The sequence below is a fragment of the Hirundo rustica genome, chromosome Z (genome assembly GCF_015227805.2).
Source record: "Hirundo rustica isolate bHirRus1 chromosome Z, bHirRus1.pri.v3, whole genome shotgun sequence".
NCBI classification, from domain to species: domain Eukaryota; kingdom Metazoa; phylum Chordata; class Aves; order Passeriformes; family Hirundinidae; genus Hirundo; species Hirundo rustica.
Window position 1 is genome coordinate 4,442,539 of NC_053488.1, and position 27,189 is coordinate 4,469,727.

The 27,189-nt window shown below is 38.0% G+C and overlaps 1 protein-coding gene and 1 long non-coding RNA gene across 3 annotated transcripts in view; both read left to right on the top strand.

Moving 5' to 3' along the window:
* The first annotated feature begins 2,775 nt into the window (after positions 1–2,775).
* On the top strand, positions 2,776–5,763 carry LOC120765745 (uncharacterized). The gene is made up of 4 exons (XR_005704501.1): positions 2,776–2,858; positions 2,974–3,038; positions 3,968–4,064; positions 5,087–5,763. It is a non-coding gene; the product is annotated as an uncharacterized LOC120765745 (long non-coding RNA).
* A 3,268-nt stretch (positions 5,764–9,031) lies between these two features.
* Positions 9,032–27,189, top strand: part of FCHO2 (FCH and mu domain containing endocytic adaptor 2) — an 84,151-nt gene continuing 65,993 nt past the window's right edge. Inside the window, exons 1-5 of one of the 2 annotated variants that reach the window (XM_058424044.1) lie at positions 9,032–9,153; positions 17,969–18,060; positions 23,876–23,950; positions 25,263–25,404; positions 25,495–25,647. In XM_058424044.1, coding sequence (XP_058280027.1) covers positions 9,127–9,153; positions 17,969–18,060; positions 23,876–23,950; positions 25,263–25,404; positions 25,495–25,647 — 489 coding nt within the window. In that variant the 5' untranslated portion in view covers positions 9,032–9,126. The remainder of the gene's footprint in view (positions 9,154–17,968; positions 18,061–23,875; positions 23,951–25,262; positions 25,405–25,494; positions 25,648–27,189) is intronic. The other variant, XM_040089663.2, reaches the window with a different exon arrangement.

Sequence of the window (27,189 nt, forward strand, 5' to 3'; positions counted from 1 at the left end):
TTTTGGTGTTTTGGTTTTTTTTGGGGGGGGGTGTGTTTTGTTTGTTTTGTTTTGTTTTGTTTGTGATAACAATTCTGTCTACCAGACTTCAATTAGAATTCTGAAAATTAAAATGGAGGTGTTTATTATATGTATTTGTTTTTATCTATAGCTATAGGTCTCTTCAGGTATAAATATTACTTTTCAAATCTTAATTTATAATTTTGAAATGTATGGAAATATATATTTCCATAATTCAAAATATATCCAAAATGGAAATAAAATGTTGCTATACTGACAGTTTTACCACTTTTTTCCTTTTCTTAGTGCCCCTTGGCAAAGTGAATGGTCATGAATTTCCTGTATTAAATATACAGGAGAATTTGAAGTCCTCCTGTGTTTAAAGCATATGGGTTAATTTGGATGCATAACTACTGCAGTGTTACTGTAACTTGTGCCAATATTTTTAAACTTTCCATTATTTCTCTCTGCAAGCTTTGTGCTTAGTAGAAATGCTAAATAGAAATTTAATTCTTTGATATAGTACACAAAGGAAAGAGATATTTATTTACCAGTCCTTTTACCCTGGAATTATTATTAAGTAATGTCTTTACAGGGTCATGTATATTTAATTTACAGTTTTCTCAAGCTATCTTTTAGCTTTACATTTATGTTGACTTATTGAGAAGTTTCTGTGTTTTACACATATAGAAACTAAAGGGTTATGTAGTTTGAAAACTCAAAACATAGTAAAGGATACCATTATAAACAAAACAACCAAAAAATTGCAAAATTGTTTTACAACTTAACTTTAATGTATTTTTCTTCCTAGAAACACATATTTCAGTGTTTCATTTTTATTTCTTTTAATAAAATCATGATCTCAAATGGAGGGTTTGAGTCCTTTTACATGGTGGGAGTTTTTTTCCCAGCATATTGATTGTCATTCTCTTGCATTTTTGTTTTTCATTCTGAAATACACTCAAATAAAGATTTTGGAATCATGTGTGTAAATGTATGCACCTTCTAGCTTTGGAAGATCAGTCTAACCATGTGACAAACTAAAAAATCAAGCATTTATTTTTTAAAATTTACATATCTTAGCATCAGGCAGTAAGACAGTTGCATCATTTTCTCTAGTAGAGCTCTGCCATAGGAATATGTAGCCAATTTTATTTTTGTTCATCTCCATTCTTCTTATCCTTACACACCAAACCTGCTGTCATCATTGGGCCAAAACCAGATGGAAGCCACCTGGAACCTTAGACCATAGCTCTCATTGTCTTGCAACCATTCACTCAGGTAACTTTCTCATTCCATAAAAAGGCAGTGTTAAATACAGACAATTGCCTAATGTAATAACTCAGAGTTTAGTTATTCTAATTAACACCCAGCAGGCATCTTGCCTACTTTTGTACCTTTAAAACAAACAAACAAAAAACCCACAGGGAAAATTTAAAAAAAAAAAAAAAAAAAAAAAAAAAAAAAAAAAAAAAAAACACCAAAAAACAACCCACATATGTCTTCTGTGTGAGCAGACAGGAAGCCTTCCAAATTGTTCCTGCACCTCTTCAGAAGGAATTAGGCTTTCAGAGTTTTATTGAAGTGACAAGGACACCGAAGTTCATGATTTTCTATTTGCTAAAGCTGATGGCTGCTATTAGTAGGCAGTGTGTCGATCCATGGATGTTAAGAACCAAAGGTAAGAGTAATTTTCACATAGCATTATTTTTGCCGAAATGCAATCCGTTCACTGACCATCCTGTTCATGCTGACATTCTGATTTTTAATGTTCAAGCCTAATTAAGGATTTGTATCACTGAATCACTTCTTTTGCAATATTCCAATAGTTACTTCATACCAAGGCATGAACTCAATCTCAGGCACTTGCTCTTCTGTTAGCATAGTAGTACTTCAAAGCTGTCTTTGCTGTCCTAAGAGCACTTTCTTGGGATTCCACATGATCTTGCTAGCCTGGCTTCAAACCCTTCCACCAATTACCTTTTCTGTTGTATATTATAACAAGTGTGAGAAGATCTTTGTGATCAGAATACCACCACAGTAGGTCGTGTACTAAGAAGCACTTTGGTACTGTCCTGGTTTATGGCAAATTAGTGAGAGAACCCCTCGGAGGGTGACCCCCTGGGAAGCAAACCCAAACGACACCCCCCACCTCCAACCGGTCCGGGAAAAGAACTTGGAGAAAAGTGGAAAACGTTATTTATTTAACAAAGTGCCCACCAGCACAAAGAATGAAACAACGAAGTGAGATGGTAAATTCAGAAAGTCCTTGCCGTGGGTAGCTCAGCTCACTCAGTCTCAGTCCCTCCAGGGGCCCAGGCCCCAGTGGGCTGCAGATGCGAGCTCCCAGTGCTCCTCTGGGTTTTTCAGTCCAGAGCAGGTTTTAAACAGTCCCGAGAAAAAAGAAACCAGTCCAGAGGACTTCTCTGCCTCAGCTTGATAAAACTAAGAGCAAAGCAGGTCTCCATGCCACTCTTGTCCACACCTCAGACAAGCACAGTCCAGGAGCAGGGATGCAGAGGAGGGAATGCTGTTTTCAAAACAAACTCCACACATCTTCTTTCTCCCCTGTCGCTCTCAGAACTAGTCTCACAAAGTGATTCTCTCTCCACCAGGATTCTGCTCCATGCTCCTCATGGTTGCTCCTCCATGATGACCCTCCCCCTTCCAGCTAACCCCCTCTTTTATCTCACTCATCCTATTGGATGTAGCTGTTACTCATCAGGGGCAAGGCTATATTGGTTAATTAACAGGTTAGTTATTTACCAGGGGCTACTTAGTCTTAAAGATACAGAACTTACAGCATAAACAGAGCAGACAACTGGGGTTACAAGCACCAAAAAGTTACCCCAGGACAGGTACTAAATAGTTATACAGTCAGAGCTTGCTCTTCTAAACACTCATGTTCCTTCACTTTTCATTGAATTTCAGTGTATTAGATACTTCAGTCTTTTTTTTTTTTTTTTCATTTAGGTTATTTTTACTAGTTGGCTGCAAATAAGCTGCTACTCCAAGTTCATTGATTGACATATTTGCAAGTAAGTAAGCATGTATATGATATTAAAAATATTAAGGTATCAAGAGTATGAATTCAACAAAGCATTGAATGTACTTCATAGGGTACAGCAGCATAATAATTTATCCTGTAATTTCCCCATCTTACGTAGAATATAGATTAAAAACTTCAGGATGGTGTTCCTGTAGTAATGCACCTCCTGAATCTGTTGGAAATCTCCCAGAATTTTTCATGCAGGACTGAAATGGGACAAGAAGTCAAAATGTAATCTACAACCGCTCAGCTATTCAGGTTTGTTGTTCCTAACGTTTAGTAACACTTTCTGAGCCTTCCATCTGATTGATGGTTGATTTGATGAGACATACTTTTGGCAGGTGAGTTATAAAGGCGGACCATTAACACCAACTCACTGTGAAACAATGCTGTTGGCTTCATAACTTAAGTAATTGAATTAATGAATGGTATACGATAAAGCTTGGTGTCCAGATTAATAGAAACATGCAGTCAACTATACAGTTGAGTCAGATGAAGCAGCCTAATGGAATCCATAATTCCAGAGATGTAGAGAACAGTGCCATTAAAAGTTGGTGCTCATCTGCAACAGAACACATGTATTATTCCTAACTTTGATATAACTTTGATGAAATATTACACCAAGTTAAAAGAAATTCAGTTGATCTCTTGCTGTAGTAACATGGCTATGACTCTGTCGACAAATATTTTTGTTCATCTTATACTTAGAATAACGTTAGAAACACCCATCCTACCCAAAGTGTGGTGTAGGCCATTATCTGAGTAGTGCTCTCCCATCAGACTACATTTTCAGTTTATGCATGTGTTTAAGAAAAGGTCTTATTAAGGCTTGTATTAAGATTATCTGGGAGAATTCCTTTGAATAAATTATTTCAAGTTGGTTGTATTTTCTGCTAATTGTATAATCTCTTTTTCCAGATTTTCTTCCCTTAGTTCACCAGCTCTAACCTTCTGCCTCTGGGATTTTGTTACACTTTCTGTACAAAGAGGCTTCAGTAAATGTCTAGTAACGAAGGTAATGTGTAGGTCATAAGCAAGTGAATTATTAAACTTCTCAGCAGTGTCTGAAGGTATGCAGGTACCCTTGCTTGGTTAGAACATAATCCTGGTGGGATTTAAATCCTACAAGGTAACCTGACAGTACTGACCAAACTGAAATGGATTTAGCTAACAATTCACCCTGTCTTCATTTTTTGTTCTCCACCATATTCGTAAACAACACTGGCTTTTAATATCCCATTCTGCTGCTTGTAGTCTTCTAAATACACCTATAGATTTTTGAGGAGTTCTTTTAGCAAAGACAATAAAGAAAGAAAATGCATTTTTCAAGGCATATTCTCAATGTAGAATATGAAATACGTTTATGATATATAAAATATCTCCATCTGCTTCTTCAGATCCTCTTTAAAGTGTATTGTTAGAGTATTTATTTTACCTGATTCTGTTTCTTAACTCTTTTAATTTATAAGGAACTTTAAATTTCAACTAGTTCATTGGCAATTCATTATGACAATGTTGTATAATAATCAGTGTTATTTTTGGTAATTGTTTGAATTATTTTTTTTTTAATCTTAAAATTAGTAATTACATAAATTACTTAGTATTCTTAAAATTATAATTACATTCAATTGTACATTCATATGTTGAGGATTTTACTGGTTATTTTACCATTATGGTAAATACCAGTATGGTTATTTTGAATATAGTTATTTTACATAGAGTTTATAATTCATTTTCAGATGACTTAGTCATAAACCAAATTAACTTAGTTTCTACAAGTAAAACCAAAATACAATCTTTATTTCTGTTGAAAATAAGCTAATATTAACACTTGCAAACCAGAAGCTGGAAATATGGGAGAACGAGAACATGGAGATGCAGATAGCAAATTGCACAATCAGGGATGGTTTTCTAAAAGGGGAGCTAAATGCCTCCTTTAACATGTATTCAACCCATATTAATGCCAAATAACATACTTTTTTCAAAAACTAGTATTATTTTCTGCCATGGGTAACCCAAAATGTTATTGTATTCCAGATCTATCTGTTACTGCCTCTCTAAGACCCTTCAGCTGGAAAATGGAACTGGGAAGAGTGGTACTGTGGGCATTTTTAAAGTCGTCTCTTGCTGGCAGCTTGGCCTCTTAACATGCCTAATTGTTGCCTTGCTGGGCTCCTCATTTTTGCTGAAACAGAGCTCTGACTCTGGCCGCTTGATTTAGCTCTTGGCTTCTTGCTACGGAGCCGAGGCAGTGTGGACAGAGGCTTTTCAGGTTGGGGTTCTCTTTTGGGTATGTTTTTTTCTCATGTCAGAGAGGCTGCAATTAGTGGTTTTGGTCTGCCTCAGGCCGAATTCCACCAGCAGCGCCTGGCTGAGGACAGAAGACCACGAGCCACCCCAGCCCAGCTGTCCTGCCTTGCTTGCCCTGCCATCTCCTGCCAGAGAAAAGCGAAGTCTCTCCACGAGTTCTAGCCCTGTGACCCAGAGGATACCAGGTGGAGCTCCAGCCATCAGGGAGATAAGCAGGGCAGTGAGCAGAGGGAAGGCCGCCACTCTTTTTCCCATTGTCCGTGAGATGTGTTCGGCTGGGGAGAGCCGTCCTGGCGGGGTGGTACCCTGTGAGATGTAGCAATATTGTATCCAGCAATTGCTTCCTGTTAATCTTTGCCTGTTGCTGTTCCAATTGTTAGTAAAATCCTATATTTTTTCGCTTACACCTACTCGTATTTGTTCTTTATTAGTGGAAAAGTGTTGGTTAAGCCTGTAAGGGGGAGCAACTCATTCCAGAGTGTTTCTTCCTAGATTCTCTAAAACCAAGGCATAAAATATAACTAGTGAACTAGTATAGCCAAGACGTCTCTTTAGTTCTTCATACCCTTACAGTGAGGTTTGTTGTGATGGCTCTTTAACCTTACACTCATGTAAATAATGAGAGGAATTGCTTTTTTAAACTATTGAAAAACCAGCAATGTAGAAAACTGTTTCGATCTTCTGTGAACACTGCTGAAAATATGCAAGGAATTCTTGTTTCATTATACAGGACACAGTGTGTATTTATGGCTTTCAAAATAATGTCCCTTTCTCTCTGCCTCCATTACAGGAGGAAAACAAAAGAATGACTGTACTGGGACAAGCAAATACTACCTAACCAAGTATCCTGTCCTTGGCAGCCAATACCTAGGGAAGAAGATAAGATTAAAGAACTTCATATAAATTACACTATTGCAGAGTATTCTCAAAGACTTCACTAACAAGCAGATCAAGGACTTCCAGAATAAGGGACAATTTCTCTGCATTTAGTAATCCATTACGGACTTCTGTATGTAGAAAAATCTCAATATGTAATCTCGATCCTGATCACGATCCATACAGAAATGTTTTCTCCTATATAGCGGTACCCATGCTGGAGCATGCCTTAGCATTAAGATTTGTGCATTTCACTCAAATTTATGTAGAAAGCTGTTGAAAACCTGAGGATGGGTTTGATATTTCTGTCATGGTAGATTGCTGAAGAACTGCAGCAGTTGCTTTATATCTAATGGAGCAACATGCAAAAATATAGTTTTGAAAATATGGAAGATAGGAACTTTTCTGAGAAATGTAGAAGTGATCCTGAGACTCCTTCCATCCTAGCATAGTACCTGTCCCTGTGAAGATGTATTTCTACCTGCTATGGAATAGAAAGCTTCAGCTCTGCTCATGCAGTGGTGGGGGGGGGGGGTTGTGTGTGTTTTTTTTGTTTTTTTTTTTGTCCTCTTGTACATCCTTACAGGTTGTGATGAACAGTACAGAATGTACTATAACCATGTCCCTTTTTTTTCATATCAGATCATAATGCAGACTGCTTACATATAGTAAGTAAAAAGACAACTAAAGAAGCTTTCTTCAAATGTAGTCCTATAGTGCTATAAAGCAGAGCAACACAAGAGTTCCCAGGCAGGTGAAAAAGAGAACTCCTTTATTGCAGAAACCAGGCCTTTTAAAGTAGTTAGGTTTTTATCAGTTACATACTTTTAAAATACAACCAACCACCACAGACCAGATGTGAACATGCAATGGTTATATAATTTGTTTTTCTAATTCTAATTCATCTGAGTCACCACCAGCATCCTTTTCTACTCAGCCAAAGTAAGAGGAGTGAGCCATGATTTTACAGGGCCTTCCTTTTGTAAGGTTTTACCTATCTACAAACCTTTAGCATGTTATTACTGTTTAGGTGGCAGTACACATGCTTCTCTTATCAAAGGAGAGAGATCCAAATCCAACAGTCTTGGGACTTTTATAGAAATTTGTACTATGAAAGAAATACAGGAGCTTTCTCTACACTGACAAGTTATCAAGCTTGGCATACACTGGAACTTTTGGAGAACACTGCCAGAAAGAAATGAACTTTTAAACTCACCATGGTGCTACAGAATTGATGGACTCAAGCTACAGCCATTTGCCAGTAATTGTAATACCATTTCAGAACGACACTGCTCATCTTCCGTGAAAATATCTCTAGTAAAGGTGGATGCAATTCTCTAGCTTTGTAAACTTCTGAACTACATTTTTCCTAATCTTTTTCTTTAATGGAAGTCTTTAGTCAGCATAAATTCAATACAAGTTTGTGAATTCATCAAGTTCTGAGGGATGACTTGAATATTCTGCTCTATGCCTTATGTAATAACATACAAAGTATGAAAATGATTAGTGTCAATGTGAAAGAAGGTGAGGTTTTCCACACCAGAACTAATAGGGTTTCCAAAAAGGGGAATTGAGCTCCTTGAACACCCAGCTGAGAATATCATCTTCCTTTTTTTTCTGGTTTGGATAAAGCTTTGTGCTGACAAAACCACACGTCAAGTTGGGATAAAGCACTTGCCACGTGTTTGCACTGGACAATGTGCTGCAGCCTTTCACATTTCTGTGGGAATCTGGCCTTCTCTTTTTAGATAATGAAAACCTAACTGCTGTTTTGGGCAAGGAATCACCCTATTACGGTAGGGCAGGAACTCTCTGGAGTCCCAGTCCCAGTGGTGCTGACTCTGCCCCCAAGATTATTTATATACACACATAATATATATATCCATACATATATATATCCATACACACACACACACACACATATATATATCCACACATATATATCTCCACACACACACACACATATATACACACACACATATACATACTTACATACATACATACATATATATATATTTGGAAAAGGAGTACTCCAGGTACAGACTGGCCACAGGTAGCACTTAAGTGGCCCTGTGTTCTGGACCAATAATTGTCACCACTCCCCCGGCTAATACTCTATATTGAGTCAATGGAGTGTCTACAGACTGAACCATCACTGAAGAAGATCAAGACCTGAATTAATCAGTTTCTCCAGACACTTTGGCTTTGGAAGAGGTGCATCTTTATTAGGAACATGCCACTGGAAGTGTAAAATCCTGTGGGAAAATGCTGTTAGGAGGGCAGACTGTGCAGAATTCCCTGCAGGACTAGTCATCATCACCTGCTTTCAACGACCTCACCCTGATTGGCAGGAATGAGACTTGCTTACGAAGCCACCTCACAGAATCACAGAATATTCTGAGCTGGAAGGGACACAAGGATCACCGAGTCCGACTGAGCCCCTTAAAGGACGTCCCCAAGACTCGCATCGTGTCCCCAAGAGCGTCGTCCAAAAACCATCTTCCAACTCCGTCAGGCTCGGTGCTGCGACGACTCCCCTGGGGAGCCTGTTCCAGTGCCCAGACACCCTTCGGACCGCAGGGATCTCGTCTCCTCCGCGCTCGGTGTCTCTGAGCGCGGCCGCTCCCCGGCGCCCGCCCTCGCCCTCAGCGTTTCCCCCGAGCCCGCCTCCCCCAGCCGCGCCCGCCAGAGGGCGCCGCCGCCCCCCGCGCTGCCGGGCCTGCGCAGCAGCGGCGTCGGCCGGGCGCAGGCGCGGGGGCGGGAGCGGCGGCGGCGGCTGCTCCGTAACGGGAAGGGCGGAACGCGGCGGCGGCGCCCGTTTCCTCCGTCGCGTCTCGGCGGCTGCGGCGGCCGCGGCCGGGCTCGCCGGTGGCCGGGGCGGCGGGGGAAGGATGGCGTACTTCGTGGAGAACTTTTGGGTAGGGCAGCGCCGCGCGGGTCTGCGGCGCCCGCGCCGCGGGCGGAACGGGCAGGGCGCGGCGCGGGGTCAGCCGCGGTCCCCGCTGCGGGAGCAGCCTCGGCTCTTACGCCACCGCCGGGACTGGGCCGGGGCCTTGCGGCGGGGTGTTCGTGTCCGCTGCGCCCGCCGCGGCGGGGCTGGGCCGCGGGGAGCGGGCTGCCTCCAGCCCGCGGCAGGGCAAGGGGACCGCCGGCCCTGCCCGCGCCGCCGGGCTGGGGCTCCGCTGGGGAGAGACGGCGGGAAGAGGGATGGGGTGCGATGGGACGGGATGGGATGGTTGCCGTGAGGCACTGGGGATGCGGGACGCCGCCGTGGGCACGGGGCTGCCGTGGGCTGCGGTGGCTCTCGGCGCTGTGCGGGGCGGCAGCGCGGGCTGTGGCAGCTTCGCGTTGGCTTCGCGCAAAGGCTGAGCCGAGCTTCGGCGCTCCGCGCTTTCCGATCGGTACCTCGTCTGCGTGTGCCCCTGAGGAGGTACACCCGAGCGGCAGCCGGCTTGGGGAAACAACAGGCTTTACCGCCTTTGCTTTGGACGTGCCGTCTTATAAGTTATCTCTGCGCAGATAACCTGTGTTCTTAAGTGGGTCGATGTATATGGGTAAAAAGCTAAATTATGGGTTTGGATTGAGTTTCGTGTGAAACGCAACTAGTGTTCATCGTGACCTTTGCTAGTTTGAAACGTTAAAATAAGTATTCTCGTAGTCTCCGGATTGTTTACAAAGTTGCAACTTTTTTTTTTTTTTTTTTTTTTTTAACATGCCTCTCTACCAAGAAGTAGCAGAAACATAAAAATTGTTACTGCCTGAGAGTGAAGTGGAAAAGAGACAAAATATCTTTTAGACACGAGCATTTTCAGTTGTAAGCAGCAGTTATGCTTAAAGTTCAGGAAAAGCCAATCTCACTATATCAGTATTCTTGAATATAAGGCATAGCTCAAGTTTATGTTTTATTTGCAGTTCTGTGCTTATTTTTGACTCCTTTGCTTTCAACATACTATTAAAATTTAATGACCCAAGATACTAGATTGCTCTCTTGGCATACGAATCTGCTTAATTTGAAGCCTCAGTATTAAACTAAAATGTGGAAAAATTTTATCTTTCATAAAAAATAAGATTAAAATTAATATAAAAATAAGCATTTTCATTGGAAAAACTTGTATCTTCTCCTAATATTAAAGCACAACAGAAGTTGTTTATTCAGCTATCACAACTGAAATTAAACTTTTCTGTTAAGCTTTGTTATGTACTGTGATATGTTCATTGACCTGTCTGATCAGTTGTGCTTTGCTTTGTTAGTAAGCCAATTAAATTGGTGAAGGCAGTGGGCCACTCCTGTACATTCTGTTTCCATGTCCGTGTCTTCACAAATGCTTTCAGCAAATATGAGGAAGTAGAAATCTACCCCAAATTCCCAATCTCTCTTTCTGCTTTATGGAGCCTCTGCCTGTAGCTTTGTTAGCAAAACCTTAGCGTAGGTAATCAACGAATGCCAAGACATGGATGGTTCCTTCTGTTTGTACAGGTTTTTCTCATACATCCAGAAATGGCACAAGATAGATGAAAAGTTTGTTCATGTTTGTCTTGCGGTGATGACAAAGACATTAGACAGGATCTTAAATTGCAAAATTTGACCAAGAAACTTTTGTAATACCGTAGATGGGGTTTTATTTTGTATAGAAGTAAAATTAAAAAGAATAGGGAATCTTTACTGCTGTGGGTGAATACTTTTCAAGATTAACTGTAATGATGGATTTGTAAAATCTGAAAGTATTGAGTTCTGTATATCCTCAGAACTAGGCATAAATTATAGGTTTGTGCCTTTTCGATCATTAGTCATCTTCATTTGCACTAACATTTCAGAACAGGTTATTGTTCAGAATGGCTACTGCTTTGGAAGACTTGGGAAACAGTCTGTGTAGGCTCTGAACTGTTGTGAGAAGGTTAAGATGGGAATTGGAAGATACATGAAAATGCACTGAATGCATAATGACTAAAAATAATGAAGATCATTTTGTTAGGAGAAAGGAAGGTGGTAGAACTTCAGAAGGATTGTCTTGTATTTCTTCCTTGCCCTTCTAGGTAACCCTAGACAAAATATTTTGGGAAATGTGGAATAGTATAGTTATGCTTTTTAAAGCATTGATTTGAAGATTAACCCAAAACATAATTAATATTTAATTATTCGGCATAGATGCATATGTTTATGTCATAAACATAAACAGCTGAAATTGCCCATTGGAAGTGGAAGTCTGGATCTTAAGCTGTATGGTGCTCTCCTTTGATTTAGTAATTTGTTGTAAGAAATAGGAAAAGAGATCAGAAACATAAGGGACTTTAATGATTTCTCCAGAAAAGGGGACCGACGTGTGTATCAATTTCTTACAGGCTATTTAAGCTACTGTCTTCCTAAATGTGCCCATGTAAACAAAACAGATCTTACTTTCTTTGTTGTCAGTCTTGAAAATTATCCTGAGGCCTTTCCTCTTGCACTGCTTTTGAAAATGTTTAAATGATTAAATAATTACGCATTTTGGTTTTGTTGTGGTTAGAGGATGTAAGAAAATTGGCTAAGCCTGTGCTCTCTTTAATATTCTGTAGGAGGTCAATGAGAGACAAATAAGACTATTTTCAGGATGTGTAAAACTGAAGTACAGAGACCTCTACTGTCACTTTAAAAATTTACTATCACTTGAAAAATGTAAGCTAATGCTGCTAATGCAGCACAGCATTCTAGAGCAATTTTCCATCCAGGAGGATATTTTTGGGTATCAAAAGCTATGAACTAGTAGTATGGGCTATAAGTGGCTTTGATTCTTATGACTGAGTTTTAGGCATTCAAGTCACGTGTCCATTCCCAGCTCCTAATTCGGGTTGTCATAGAGCATTGCATGCTTGCTGCTGTGTATGTGCTACATCAAAACAATGTCATAATTTGAAGGTTACACTATCAAAAACCATTTCCATTAAACATAGCTACTTTTTGTCACTTTGAGTACACTGTTGCTGGTATAGGAGTATAGAAAGTGTTATCATTGACTTACTGTTTTCTTAATAGGAAACATCGCTTAGACTTTGACATTGTATTTAAACTGACCAGTGCAGGTGATTCTTATCATGTAGCTTAAAAGAATAGCTACTGACATATCAAGAAAAATAAGCCTCTTCCAAACCAGTCAGTGATTGATTATGAATTGTTTAAAATTAATTTGATGAAACTATTGGAAGTTCTATGAATACTTGAAGCTGGTTTCTGTATAATTCTGTGCTTGGTAACTCTGAAAGTTCTGGCATATAAAAGCATAGGTGTAAATTGGCTTCAACAATTTTTAAAATTATTTTTAATTGATTGCTTTACTTGTAGTTTTGAGAATGGCTGTATTGAAGATTTTTTTTTTTTTTCCCAAATATTTTTTGTGGGGAGTAAAGGTTGGCAGTGTTTAATAATTGTAGCTTTGTGAGGAAGCTTGCTCTGTTAAGGGTATTGTCTTACAAACTTGTGATTATGTGAGTGGCATGGAGACTCGCCACACTGACATCTGGAGTTATATTCGTATGTTTACGCAGCACTGCTCTTCTGCTGGGCATGCAGCTGGGTGCTCTGTTTCTGGAGAGCTGTTGCACAGTGTTTGCTTAGTATCCTCTCTCTGTGTGTGCATCTAGTGTGAGTTGGCAGCCTTCCACCTGTTTGTTAAAAATATTTTTAGTTACCTCTATATGGTGGGCAATATCTGCGCTTCCTCATATGCATAGAGCTTCTCTGGAGCTGTACTTTATTTAATATGTTGAAACAGGAAGGTGGAAATTGAAGTTGGCAGGTTGTTTTTGTGTCCAGTCTTCTCAAAACTTTCAGAACTGAAGAGGATGCATTACCTGTGTAAGCATCAGGTGACTGCATTTCTTTCACGTTTCAATGCTTTCAATTTTCTACAGCTCTTTCAGACACTCAGAAATGGAAACATACTGAGAGATAACTTTCAAAAATGTAACAGCATAATATTAATCACATGAGGGTTTCTTTTATGCATTTAGGGCCCATTAAATTAAATTATTTTCTAGGTAGAAAGCATGAAAGACATGTTATTTGTTTGAAAATGCAACAAGGATTAACAGTTTAAAGAACATGACAACAGTGTTTGTCAGAGCGTCTAAAATGAGTTTCTGTATTCCAGAATTTAGTATCTGACCAGTCAGAGTCCCCATAATATAACCATTTATTTGTACTGGGTAAATAAAAAGTGGTGTAACAGAGTGTAACCTTTTTACGCTAGCAGATATTAATGTTGAACAGTTTCAATCCAGAGGAGACAGAACTTTCACTCAAAACAATTCGACTGGAAATATAGAAAATAAATGTTGCTGCAGATTGCCTAGGAACTTCTGGCTGTTATACTAAATGCAAATTTTAAATTCAAAATTATTTTTATTGCAACAAACAAACATTCTTAAAAACCTGAAGTATTTTAAGTAGTCCTACCACAGAGTTCCTGTAATCTGTTTCCTGTTATGCACAAGTCATGGAAACGCTGATTTCTGACTACACATTTGCTGACAGGGCTACTTTCATTTCCATGAGGAAATCTTTGCTACTAGTTCTTGATGAAGGGAAATGGAAGGACTGGTTGCTCTTGCTTTCCATGACTTAATTTGTTTTGTCTACAAAGTTGGTCAGTAGCGCTTCATTGTAGGCTTATTTAAGTGTTTACTTGTATTTGAAGTCTTGCTCTCTCTAATGGCTTGCTCTCAGGGGACATCTATGCTCTAGATACAGAAGGGCTTTTTTACAGTAGTTTAGAATAAGAAATCTCAGAATGAGCGAGCACCGTCTTCTGAAGAGAGTTTTGTTAGCTCTTAGTAAGAAGTAGAAAACTGCTAATGGACTTCAGGGTAATTAAACGGTGCCTGTATGGAGAGAGCACCACTTACAGTTTGCATTCTCATACACAGTTTGACATTTGTTTTCTACTGAGTAATGGCAGGATCACCCTCAACGGATGGTGGTTTATCTACAAATGAAATTCAGAATGATCTTTCAAACTGATATGGAAGTCTGTTACCTAGAGCCTGATGCTATACATGACAACAGAAGATTATTTTTCTCCACTGTGCAACTTGTAGAACAATCTGCATCTGACTTCACTGTCTGTTATACCAGTGGATGTTAATTGCTTATGAATGGGAGTGGAAGGTTTCATCAGTTCCCTCTACTATATGCTGCATTAATTTTTTTTAAGTAGGCCATTACTGGTCTTCCAGCGATCACAACTCTTACTGTTGCCACTAGGAAGGAGCAAGTTAAAATACCCATTGAAGAAAATGTATATAAGACACACAATTTCCATGTACAGAATTCTATACACAGTATGTATGGGAAGGAGAAACATTGAGAAAGAAGAAACAACCAAACACAAACAGCATTGATGGCATATGTGCCATGTAAGAGGATAAATACTTGTTGGCTTTTGTAAATTGAACAACTTTTCCTCCTAGCTACTACATTTATCTGTCTTGTTTTGCTAAATTCAGAGCCTTAACTGTAATTGCTGCTCTTCATGAATGCAACTGCTGAATGGAGGAGTTGTGGAAGGGCTGTATAGCTTTTTCTAAAGCAGAAAATCATCTGCTCTCTTTGTCTCATTGAGACACCATACTTAATTTGGTTTAGGTACGCATATGTTTCCAAACATGTGCACTATCATCATCAGGTTAGTTGTCAGAACCGTTGGTCATGTGAAGAGTTTTGAAGTCTGGATGTTTGTGCTTTTAAATAGAGCCTGATATAGGTCATGTAGGTTATACTTCACATTATGTTTACAAGTGAAGACATGTATTTTAGTTGTGCCAGACTTAAACCATATAGGCCCTCAAATGTGTGAGCCTGCTTTTGACTTGCTGCTTTGTTTAAACTCTAATGTATTTTGCACATAGGTTCTTAACCTCTGATAAGTATTGATAGTGGATAAGAGATGAGGCTTTCAGGGGACTCAGTTGAGGAAAGTGTCTGGTCTGTTTCTCTGTTATGCTTTCTGCTATTCATTGTAGAGTCAGGAGAAAGAATAGGACTGATTAGAAAACCTAATTGAAGTGGAAAAACTATTTCCTTTGCAGTAACCTTCAGTTACAGTTAGAGAAAAAGATAATGATGGCAGTTGGTTGTTCAGGCTCATTCCATTCTCTAAAGATTTGCACAGTTACATTTCTGACAGTTTATCAGGAAGGCTGCAGCCAGAGGCTGGGTCACGGGTGTGCTACCCTTCCTGCATTTCTAAATTGGCAGGAAATTTATGGAACTCCAGTGTAGAAAAAGCCCATTTAAAAGCTTCCATTATGAAAAGTTTACGAGCAGCCTGTGTTCAGCACATTTTGATAACGTGTTGTTTTAGCTGGATGAAACACCTTAAAGCAAGGAACATTTCACAAAGGAGAATTTTATTAGTTTTTCAGGAAAAAATGCCTAACACTTATTTGTAAATGCTTATCTATAAATTTGGGTACAGTAACAACTTTGGAGAAATTAAATAATAATTATATTCTGAATTCTAATTGAAAATACCAATGAAGTCTTAATTATAATGCAGTGGCATTCAGGGTTTATATTGAGTAACTACATAAAGTTAATAAGTTAGTGCACCAGTATTCAAAGTTATTGTGGGTTTTAAACTGCAAAGAATAATGTCTAGATGGGGTGAAAGGGGAAAGAAACTATTTAGACTGGTACTTGAGTAGGACAACATTTAAATTAAGTTGTATTTTCTATTAACTGATGTTCTTATCTTTCTTTTACTTTTCAAGTTTCTAAACGCCTTGCTCGGTGGAGAGTCCTTTCAGAGTTTACTGTATTTTCATGTGATCTGTCTAGTTTTAATTTTTCTGTACTTTTTACAGACTGTAATTGTATTTTTACCAAACTAATCTGTATTTTGGTGCATTTTTTCAGGTTACAGCTTATTGCAACCATGGAAACTATGATTTTATACTTTTTGGTTTTTTTCTTTGGTTTTGTTTTTCCCAGTACTTGGAAAAAGTAAAGCAAGTAATCCTGGCTAGTAATCTGTATCGAATTACCCTCAATTATCTATTATTTGTAATTTTATGTCTCTCCGTGTAGTGTCCTTTAAGGCAACTTGAAACTTAGTGGAAGTGGACTTAATACTGCTGCCGTGAAGTTTTTCCATCCACCCCTGACTGCTTCTCCTTATTTAAGACGGCAGATCCCTGCATGCCTTCTCCTCCTAGCCCCACCCTCTTCTGCTGAGCAATGCCGCTTGTTTGTGTCCTTGCAGTGATCTGGATCAGTGATTCTTGTTTTTATTTGCCAGCTTTATTTTTCAGCTGTATAATTTCCCTGATAAGGTTTGGTTCATGGCTGCACAAATGAATTTTTGCAGAATTGAACAGGCAGAAATGTTTGGAAGGGTTTAAGACCAGATTCTCAGGCTTTTCTCACTGGTGGTATAGAGCTGCCTTTGTTAAAAGTCCAGGATTTTAAGAAGGATGTGAAACTATTTGAATGCATCCAAGAAGAGGGCAACAAGGCTGGTGCTGGAAGACACATCCTGTGAAGAGCCACTAAGGACTTTGGGCTTGTCTGGTTTGGAGGAAAGGAGACTGAGGGGTGACCTCACTGCTACAGCTTCCTGAGCAGGGGAAATTGGGAAGGATGATGCCCATCTCTCCCTGGGAGCTAAGCATAGGACATGTAGGAATGGTTGAAAACTGAGCCAGGGAAGGTTCAGATTGGACACTAAGAAGCATTTCTTTACTCTGGGAGGGTGTTCAAACACTGGAATTGGCTTCCTAGAGATGTCAATCAATGGTGAGCCTGTCAGTATTTAAGGGACATTTGAATAATGCCATCAACACCATGATTTAACTTTTGGTCATCCCCAAAGTGCTCAGTCAGTTGGGCTAAATGATTGCTGTAGATCCCTTCCAGCTCAAGTAGTCTATTCCATTCTATGCTATCCCATCCTGTTCTTCTTTCCCTCTCACTCTTAATATGCATGCAGTTTTCCTGAGGACACACTTTGCACGTTTTATAGAAGCAGCACTATGGATCTGAAGCTTTTGTTAAGGAGAAGGGGAATGGATAATCCGGCAGGAAAACTTTAATAGTAACAGTGTTATTATGCTGTGCTTCGCCTTCCTTTCATTTCTGTTGTTGCTTTTTGCAGTCAGGAGGAAGTTTATTGAAGTGCCACAGGTCAATAAGCTAGCTGAGTTTATTAGTCAGTGCTTAGAGCAGCGTTTCAGTTTTAATAGTGAGATGTGCCTTACTGGTAAAGATCTTAAAACTAAACTTAAAACTAGACAAAGAGAAGCCGCAAGTGAGAAGGATAAGATTAGCGATTCTTTTTTTAATCAGTTTTACAAAAAGCAGGGGAAGTGTAAAGGATTGCAGAATTAGGATATTGGGTAATCCTAACTGAATTTTAGTTCATGTGAAATGATGAAAGATATGAGAGGATAAAGAGAGAGTACAGTATTTAGTATGTCTTTAATATGATGGGAAGTGAAAGAAAGCAAGACCCCTGGAAATCTAGAAGAGAAATGTCTTTGACTCTAGCCTAGAAATACACAATAAAAAGGTAGTGGTAGCAGATGAGGTGATTTTAGTTTAGTTTTCACATATGGGATTCATGGGAACTAACAGCATTGTTTAAAAAGCAGAGATTGGAAATAATTAACTTCCTGATGAAGTGATTAAAAGGAAAATCAGTTATTAAAATGCATAGGTTCAGCATGTTGCGTTTCACAGTTCTGCTTTCTGTTTATCTTTAGGGAGAAAGGAACAATGGCTTTGATGTCCTCTATCACAATATGAAGCATGGACATTTGTCAACAAAGGACTTAGCAGATTTTATTAGAGAAAGGTAAGTATTCATCCTATATTTTTAGTGTAGTATTTGTGGGGTTTATTGTTTGTCATTGCATTTAATGCTAAGGTGCAAAATATGTAAACAAAATTTAATTATCAAAACTCAATTATCATTTTAATATACCTCTCATATCCTACAGGAATATCTATACTTATTTCATTTGCTTGGAACTGAATAGGAGCTCTTAAGCATAAGTTAATAACAAGCTTCTAATTTTTCAGGTTTCACTAAAAAGATGAGAGTAAAAATCTTGAAGTGTCATATTAGATGTCCAACAGTTTATTTAAATTAATCCCAACTTTTCATTTAGGTTAGAAGAAAAATTATAATTTAGAGTTGCAAAAATTATCCGTCTTACAAAGTTTTTGGTATAGATTTGGAACTAGGCTATTAGCAAGTGCTAGGATAAATTTTAAAGAAATTATACTTTCAGACACTGATAGACTAGGTTTGTTAAAGGGTGAGACATAGGGACAAGAAAATAACATGCGGAAAATAACACAGGTTCTTCTGTATTGGATGGAAGGAACAGGACTGAAATCTGAAAGAATGACAATTTGCTAAACAGGTGACCTAGAGCTGCATTTAGTTCTTTGTGAAAGAGGGCCACTGCTCCTGCTGCTGAACAAAATCACCTGTATGCCTACTTCAGAATTTTGTCTTTCCTCAGTTACTGGCACTAGGTAACACATAGAAAGTAGTTCCAAGGTATTGACTGAGAACCTGTTTCAATGCTGGCTTCTTGCAGTAGAAGCTCTCAAAAAACCCGGTATTCTTCAAAATTTAAGTTTTGGCCTCAAATAGATCTCAGTTTAAAAGGTACCTTCGAATTTCCACAAAATATAACCACCACAAATCTGACAGATTCTCCATTGCACTAGCGTTACAGTAATTTCAAGGTGAATTGGAGAAAATCACAAAAAAATTTTCACTAAGTAGAAATAGGTGAGTTCCAGAGTCCAAATGTGATGTCTCCTTTTGGAAAGACTGCACAACCCAAAGAATCTTCTGTTTTACAAGTCCCCAGTTTCAGAGAATGCATTATGAAGCCACAAAGGGTTCTAGTGAAAAACTGATTTGGATTGAGCAGAGGGATATCACACTAGTCACACTTAGTATAAATGTTTAATGCTTTGTAAACTTTCACTTTTAATGTTTGTCTTTTGCTATCTATGTGAGTTCCTGAATCTTTCCTTTGAAAGCTTCTTTAATTTTTGGAATCATTCAGTTTTTGTACCAGCACATCATGGACCTAAGCTGTACCTTACCTGGACACATTTAAGTTCATTTGTTTTACATCCTTTGTGTTTAGAGTTATCTCCATATTTAGGTGACAAACGATCTCACTCTCTGCTTCTTGTCTCCTTTATGTTGTATTCTTTGAGCATGCTCCATTTTATTCATATTGGTCCTAAGGTGAAAGTTCTTAAGTGTGAAAAATAACTTGCTGCTGTATCTGACTTGGTTTCTTTGCTTTATTATACTGACATAAGTAAAACTTGACCGTTCTTTCTCCAAAAAATCCCTAATAAAAAGAATATGACATTCTTGGTTTTTTCTACCTATAGGCTTCTACAAATTAAATTTTTAATTTAAGTAATTTTAAAATTAAATTACTATTTTAAAATAACTTTTAGATTATTTGCCTTTGCAGTCAATAAGGAAAACCTTTGGACCTTCTTCCGCATGTTAAAGTGCTTCAGCTCAAGTTTCTGCCAATTATTTCTAGTCTTTTAAATGACATTTAAAGATTAATTACCATGTAGGAATACACGAGGATCCCCATGGATACTTTATCCTCGATGAGAGTTCAAGAAATGTTTCTTCCTGTGCATGGATCAGGATGTGCCCAAGAGATATGCAGCCATTTTACAGCATTTTTTCTAAGATCTATGAAATAGTTCAGTTCTCATTAACTCACTTAGATATAATCTGAGTGCTACATTGCAATTTACTTCACAAAGCTGCAGTATTGTTCCTTAAGGGTAAACTGCCCCTGTCAATGACGCAGACCAGCTGCACTAAATTCTCTCCTTTCCAGTGACTTTCTTCCATCAGGATATTAAACCTCCCTTGTGTATTCTTCAGCCCTGTTTTTCTGCTGCATCTGGATAAGCCAGGCTGCAATTAACAAAAAGCAGTTGAGTAACAAATCGATACTTCTTTTCAAGTGAAGGATGAATGATCAATCACAGCCCAAACTAATAGTTTGTGATACATAGATTAGAGTCAAAGAAATAGAAAGACTTCAAATATTTGGCGTCATTACTTTGGTAAAAATATTTGAGAGTCCATATGCATGCAGTGAAGCCCTTTGCTGCTGTTGTGAAGTTACTGTGGGATGTCATTCAACTTCCTGGGAAATAAAAATGGTTCAGTAGGACACATTTTTATACATGGGCCAACTTCTTGGTCTCAAAAAGAAATTGGATTGGGCAGTACTTGACCAGTATTTTACAATGATTCAGTTGTCTTGTCTGTGATCTATTTTGCATGATTGTTAATTGCAGAGAACATAAAGAGTTGTTGCAGAGTTATCTGTTCTCCTCTTCCTCCTGCAGAATATAGTCTGAATATTGTTTAATAGTATTGTTTCTGCTGGAAATATATTAAGTGGCTGAGCAACATGTATTAGCAGCCATCTAGATCTAGTGTTTTTATGCCTTGACTTATGTGTACCTGATTTTCTGAACTCTTCCCCATGAAAACCAAATTCACATACATTTGAATTTCAAATCTGTTCTTCCATTGCTTTTTACACATTGGCCTTTTCCTGGTTTTTTTTTTTTTGTTTGTTTGTTTTTTTTTTTCTCCAGAAGTGGATACATAAGAGAGTGAAAACTGAAAATTATTGAATAGGTAGAGACAGATCTGAGTTGGTGGTAATGCTTTTAACAAGTTGGAGTACTTACCCTTTCTAGGTAGAGCAGTCATCTGGTCAGCTGGGCTTGCTGGAGTCTCCAGACTAGCCAGAAAATATACTTTTTATGAAGTGATTTCACATGGAAAGGAGAGATGGGTCATTGTGTTTGGATGTACAGACTGCTTAGGGCACAAAGGACACATGTCTGTGTGAAAGGACACGTCTCTGTTGCTTGTGCTGTTCAGTGTTTTAGCTGTGTGTAGCCTGATTGGGGAAGAGTATTGTTTCCTTTTCTTCAGCCTGGGAAATAATAATGAAAAAATATGTAAGATATGGAATAACTTTTAAAATTATTGTTATCTTCAGCATTTGTTTTTAAAAAATATTTCAAAATTTCTGTAAGAACATTCTGAGATTGTAAAGTTTTTTTTCTCTGAGAAACACAAGCATTTGAAATGTGTTAATTTTTAATAATATTTCTGAGCTGTATCTGCTGTTCCTACTTGATACTCTAAAAGGAGCAGAATTTTTCCTCCTTGTCTGTGTCCAGTGAGCCAGTACCAATACAATCTTCACTATCTGAGTTTCGTTCTTGAGTATTTGTTATTGGTCACGTACTAAAAGAACTGAGAGCCAGTTGGATCTGTGGTTCAGGAATTTATCATCTGAAGGAGATGAGTTTTCTGGCAGACAGTCTGCTTAACGTTGGTATATCTTGAGTGGGACAGGTTATCTATTCTGCTGAAAGATTAGACACCATTTCTTAAAATCATCAAATTGTAGAATGGTTTGGGTTAGAAGGAATTTTAAAGAACACTGAGTTCCAACCCTTCCTGCTGTTGTGGTCGGGGATATCTTTCACTAGACCAGACTGGTCAATGCCCCATCCAACCTGGCCTTGAATAAAGGCCATGTTTCATTGATAAAGAGTGTAGAAATTTTTGATTTTAAAGGAAGTCAAAATAAGAAGGTTGAGCTGTCTGCATAGTTGTTTTTTTCTTTATATATGGGGAAGATTTTGTAGGTGAGCAGTCACGTTCATGTGCATTTAAAATCTAGACTTTTTATATCAAAGAAATCACTCTGCTTTTCTAGGAAAGAAATAGGTACAGAAATGTGTTGTTTTTTTTCTCCAGCAGTCTTTCTAATGTTTTTCTGCACCAATTGCCTGTAAGCATCATAGAAAGAATCTTTTCAATTAGATGAAACTAGCAATGCATATGTTTCCATTCAACTTTTAAATGTTTAGCAGATCCTAGGCAAAGACACAAATGGGTGAAAAGTAATTACTAAGAACATCGTAGTCTGTTACCTGCACAACACAGTGTTCTGCAAAGTGAGGTGATAAGACAAATACTCATCAACCAGATGACTAACTGGTCATCTTTCAGTTCTTAGTGTTTTTAACTGATATGTTAATACTTGGTGGTGAATTGTAGAACCCCAGTTCTGTGGAGATAGTTCAGGGACGTATAGTATAAATTGGTTCAAAGAAATGGGATGTGGATTTTACTCAAAATTCTTGTGTTTAAAGAGGAAGAATAAGGCACTGAGTTATAAAATCTGGAAAACTTTGACAGAAGACATGGATGATTGGTCAAAATATATTGTTCATCATGGTGATTAAATTAAAAAAAAATCATTGTCTATATTTGATCCATGTGTGCTTGCCATTGTGCAGTGTGCAAGATTTCCAAGCCTTAGAAAGTTTAAATTTTTCTTATCATTTAAGATAGGATCATATATGGAAGGAGGATAAAGTTAATTGACTTTCTTTTATGTTGAATAACTTTGTATTAGGTGATATTCAACATGAAATTTTCTTGTTGCATGTTGCAGTTTAATCTCCTTCTCCAAACAGATTTCCAGCTAATTTACTGGACAGTTATTTTTGAAGTTCAGTAGGCTTTAACACATGCTCCTCTGTTTCAAGTGAACAACCCTACTTTGTTTTCATATTTTCACAGTTCTTTTTGCTTGTGAACTGTTGCTGTACAGGAGAAATAAAAACTTCTGTCTCAAGTTATAGCCATGGTAAAACTTGAGATGGGAATGAATTCTTCATCTGCCTTTTTTTTTTTTCTCTGGTGTCCTGTAAAGGTATTACACCACAGGAAAGAAATTGCTCCAAGCTTTTCAAGAAAAGACAATTACAGTATTTACTCAAATCTAGGATGCTTCTAAATCTCAAGTTGACACTACATAATGAATATTGGTTTAGGGTGAAAAATTAAAATACTCTGTATCTTTAATAATAGGAGGGTGAGGAAGATTGATATGGAAGGACTTTTAGGGAATCACTGCTGTAATAGGTGATTCCATGGCAATTGCCCCTGCAGAGGCTCTGAGGAGGGAATTTGGGTTTTGCATCTCTAAAATACAAGTGAGATTGTGTTTGAGTGAAGGAAAGTTTAAGAACACTTTGTGTAGCTTCCAAACTCAAGTATCACCGTGTAAAAAACTTAAAAACAGCCTGCCTCCAACAAGACTAAACAAGACCTCATTTTGTTTAATATAATTGCTCAGTAAATATTGTTTGTTTATGGTATAGTTTTCATTACAAATACATTTTATTTTGTTGCTGTGTAACACTCTCCTGCTTAGATGATGTTGGATAGATCATTGTTATGATGCTTTGTTCTGTCTGTTACTAAGGAATGTTATTGGCAATTGAGAACAGCAAATAGAGAGGAAGGAATTGTCTTTTTCAAGCTTTGATTTCCTGGGTTTTACTTGTTCTGCTCCCTGCAGTGTTTTGTCACAGGGTTCTTAGATTATTTTTTTAAATATATTAATGTGATTTTTTGGTATAGCTTTTCAGAAATCATTCAAATGGAGTAATTTTTAGCTGATGTAAAAAATCTTCTGTTTTGTACCTTTAGAGTGCATATTCAGTCTTCATACCTTCAAAATTTTGATTATGCTCTTGATGGCTTTCTTTGGCAGGGCTACAATAGAGGAGACGTATTCAAGGTCGATGACAAAACTAGCCAAATCAGCAAGCAATTACACACAGCTTGGGTAAGTAAGTGTGCGTAAGAGAGAAATAAGTGACTATATACATGGTAAGAATCAAGTTTGATTCTGAATATTTTATTGATGATGTTGAAGGTTAGTATAACTTTGCCACCTTTTTAAAAATGATTGTTAGGCCTTCAGCAATGGTGCAAAAATTCGTGCAGCTATGACAAAGAGAAAGACAGAGCAGTTCTGTGAAACTGAATAAAAACATCAAAGACAAAACATGGATAAACTGTCTTTTCTTCTGTGTTTAAAGCTGAGTTCTTTTCAGACATAGTGACTTCTATTACATCTTCTTGAGCCTATGGAAATTATTTTGAAGAGAGAACATATAGCATGCAAATGTGGCAGTGAATTTATCTATTTCTGTTATTTCTGGTTTTTGGAGTATTACCTCTTCTCAGAGGTGTTCAGAATGAGACTTTTCCATGGATTTATTCCATAGTTAAATGGACGCTTTATACACAGGGTATGTTTTTAAAAACTAGAATGATTAATGGATGCTTTTTCATTAGAAAGATTAGGCCAATGAAAACTCAGACTTCTGAGAAAAACTAGATTATTTTTTTTTTTCATATATGGTAATGTAATCTAGAATGTGGGGAGCTTTCCTCATGGATAATTTGATAATAGTTGTTGCTGCTGCTCTTTAAACTAATAAGCAGATGCGGAACCTTTGAACATAAGAGCTTTAAAGCCTATGTTTAGTATTGATTTTTAGCAGCATTACCCAGAACAGCAAGGCAGAAGTATATCTTTGGAATAGCTGAAGAAAGTCCATTCAACACAGATATCCGAGGCTGAGAAATGATCTCACCTCTGTTCATCTTTGTTAGTCAGTAAATCCCTTTTAGTGGCAGACCATCTTTGTAATATTTTTTCGTCCATCTTGTGGCTGCAATGGTGTAAGACAACTAGAAATGTAACTGACCAAGAAATTCCTGATTTGTTCACACTGTTCAAGTATATACATAGTAGTACTTACTACATGTTAAATTATTTTAAGCTGTTCTTGCACCGTCTTTGTGCTTGGCATTATTGTGTGATCATCATAGTAGTAAATGAAATTTGCTGTATTTTACTTATTAGAGTCAATACAAGTAAAACATAAACCGTGGAAAAATTAGTAGATAGGATGCCAAGTACATTTGAAACATATATAATAAGAATTTATGGCAGTTGTTGGGTGGTTTTTATGTTTCACTTTTAGGAGGAGAAGTGAACTGTAAACTTACTGATTATTCTTTAGCACTACTAAAAAAAATGCCTACGGAAGATAAAAAAACAGATTAACATTGTTCTCCTTAATCAGGACGTTTGCACCAGTTTGGGATGTTTTCAAAACCTCAACAGAAAAACTAGCAAGTTGTCACTTGGATCTTGTGCGAAGATTACAAGAGCTAATAAAAGAAGTTCACAAGTATGGAGATGAACAGATCAAAGCTTACAAAAAGGTTATTAATTCTGTTTCTTACATATGTCCAATGACTTCTAACACTAAAATTAAAATGGTTTGGTTTTGACAACCATGTGATATTTGGCAGACTAAAGAAGATGTTTCAGGAACTTTGGAAGCAGTGCAAAATATTCAGAGTATCACTCAGGCCTTGCAGAAATCAAAAGAAAACTACAATGCAAAGTGTGTGGAACAAGAACGCTTGAAAAAGGAAGGAGCAACACAGAGAGAAATTGAAAAGGTAGCTCTGTCACATCTTACTGTAATTGTGTTACTAATTGTCTTACATGTTCACCTTGTATTAGTAAGTGGCATACTCAGAAAAGGTTAAACGGAGTTAGAAGTTGTGGCTGTTTTGTAATATGCATGATATTGTGAATACATAGATAAGTTTTATTTACACTTACTTCCTTGTCGGTTCTTACTGTACTGTAATTCTAATTCTTCACTTTGTAAATATCTGCATCAAATGATAGTTTTGTGTAGTGGCTTTAACAGAAGTTGTGCCCAACTGTTTTAGCATCTCTTATGTTTTTGAATATATTTCCTTCCGTGAACACTCACTGCCCTTGTTCCTGAGCTCAGGAGGAACTATGACATTCCTGCAATGAGATAAAGTAGCTCAGTACATGAGTATTTGAAGTCTATTTAGTAAAGAAAATGATGTTACCAACACTTTCACTGCTGTTTTAAAAGGTTCCAATGTCACTGACCAGTGACTCGAGGGATGAGTAGCTTGAGGTGTATTTAGTACAGTCCTTGGGTTATGGTGGAGGGGCTGATCCATTCACAGAATCACTCAATATCTGGGCTTGACAGGGACCTCTGAAAGTTATCCTATCCATTCCTCATGCTCAGGTAGGACCACCTCAAGCCAGTTACTCAGGCCCTTGTCTAGACAGCTTTTTAATATCTTCAAGGATGGAGATTCCGCAGTCCCTCTAAGGTAACTGTGCCAGGGCTCAATCACCTTCACAGGAAAAAGGTGTTTCCTGATGTTCAGAGGGACAGAACCTTTTGTGTTTTCTCTTAGTGACCATTGTCTCTGGGTCTATTACTGGGCACCACTGAAAAGAGTCTGACTTTGTCTTCTGTGTACCCTCTCTTCAGGTATTTGTATTTATTGGAAAGATCCTCCCTAAGGCTTCCTGCCCCAGGCTGAACAGTTCCAGCAGTCTCATTTTTTTCTTATGGGGGTGATGCTTCTGTCCCTTAATAATCCTCATGTATCTTTACTGGACTCTCTCCCAGTATGTCCACATCTCACTTGCAATGAAAAATCCAGAACTAGACCCTACTCCAGATGGGGCCTCACCAGCGCTGAGTTAAGAATCTCCTTCCCTGACTTGCTGTGAAAAAAGTAACTTCCTGTTTTCAGGAATCTAACTAGTAAAGAGGTCACCTTTCCTTCTCTCTAGTTATATCTTATCTTATTAAATCTTGATTCCTCTGGCTATTTTCATTTCAGTTAACTGGTCTGTGTAGAACTTTATTCTTGTTAGAATGGTGCTTTTGCTTTTAGTCTTGCTGTCTTGATGGAAAAGATAACGCTGGTTATTGTCTTTTCACTGATGACAAAATGATTCTGTTGAGTATATTTCAACTGTTTTATCTTGATATAAATCTAGCTTTTTCCCCCCCACCTTCTGTCTCAAATGACAGTTCATGCTGCATTCTAGACATGAATCAGATGTGTGTTGGCAGATGTTTTCCTGCCAGTGTATTCAAAGTATAATTTTTCTGAATTTTTGTAAGTAGAGTTTCAGTAGGAAAGGTTGACTTG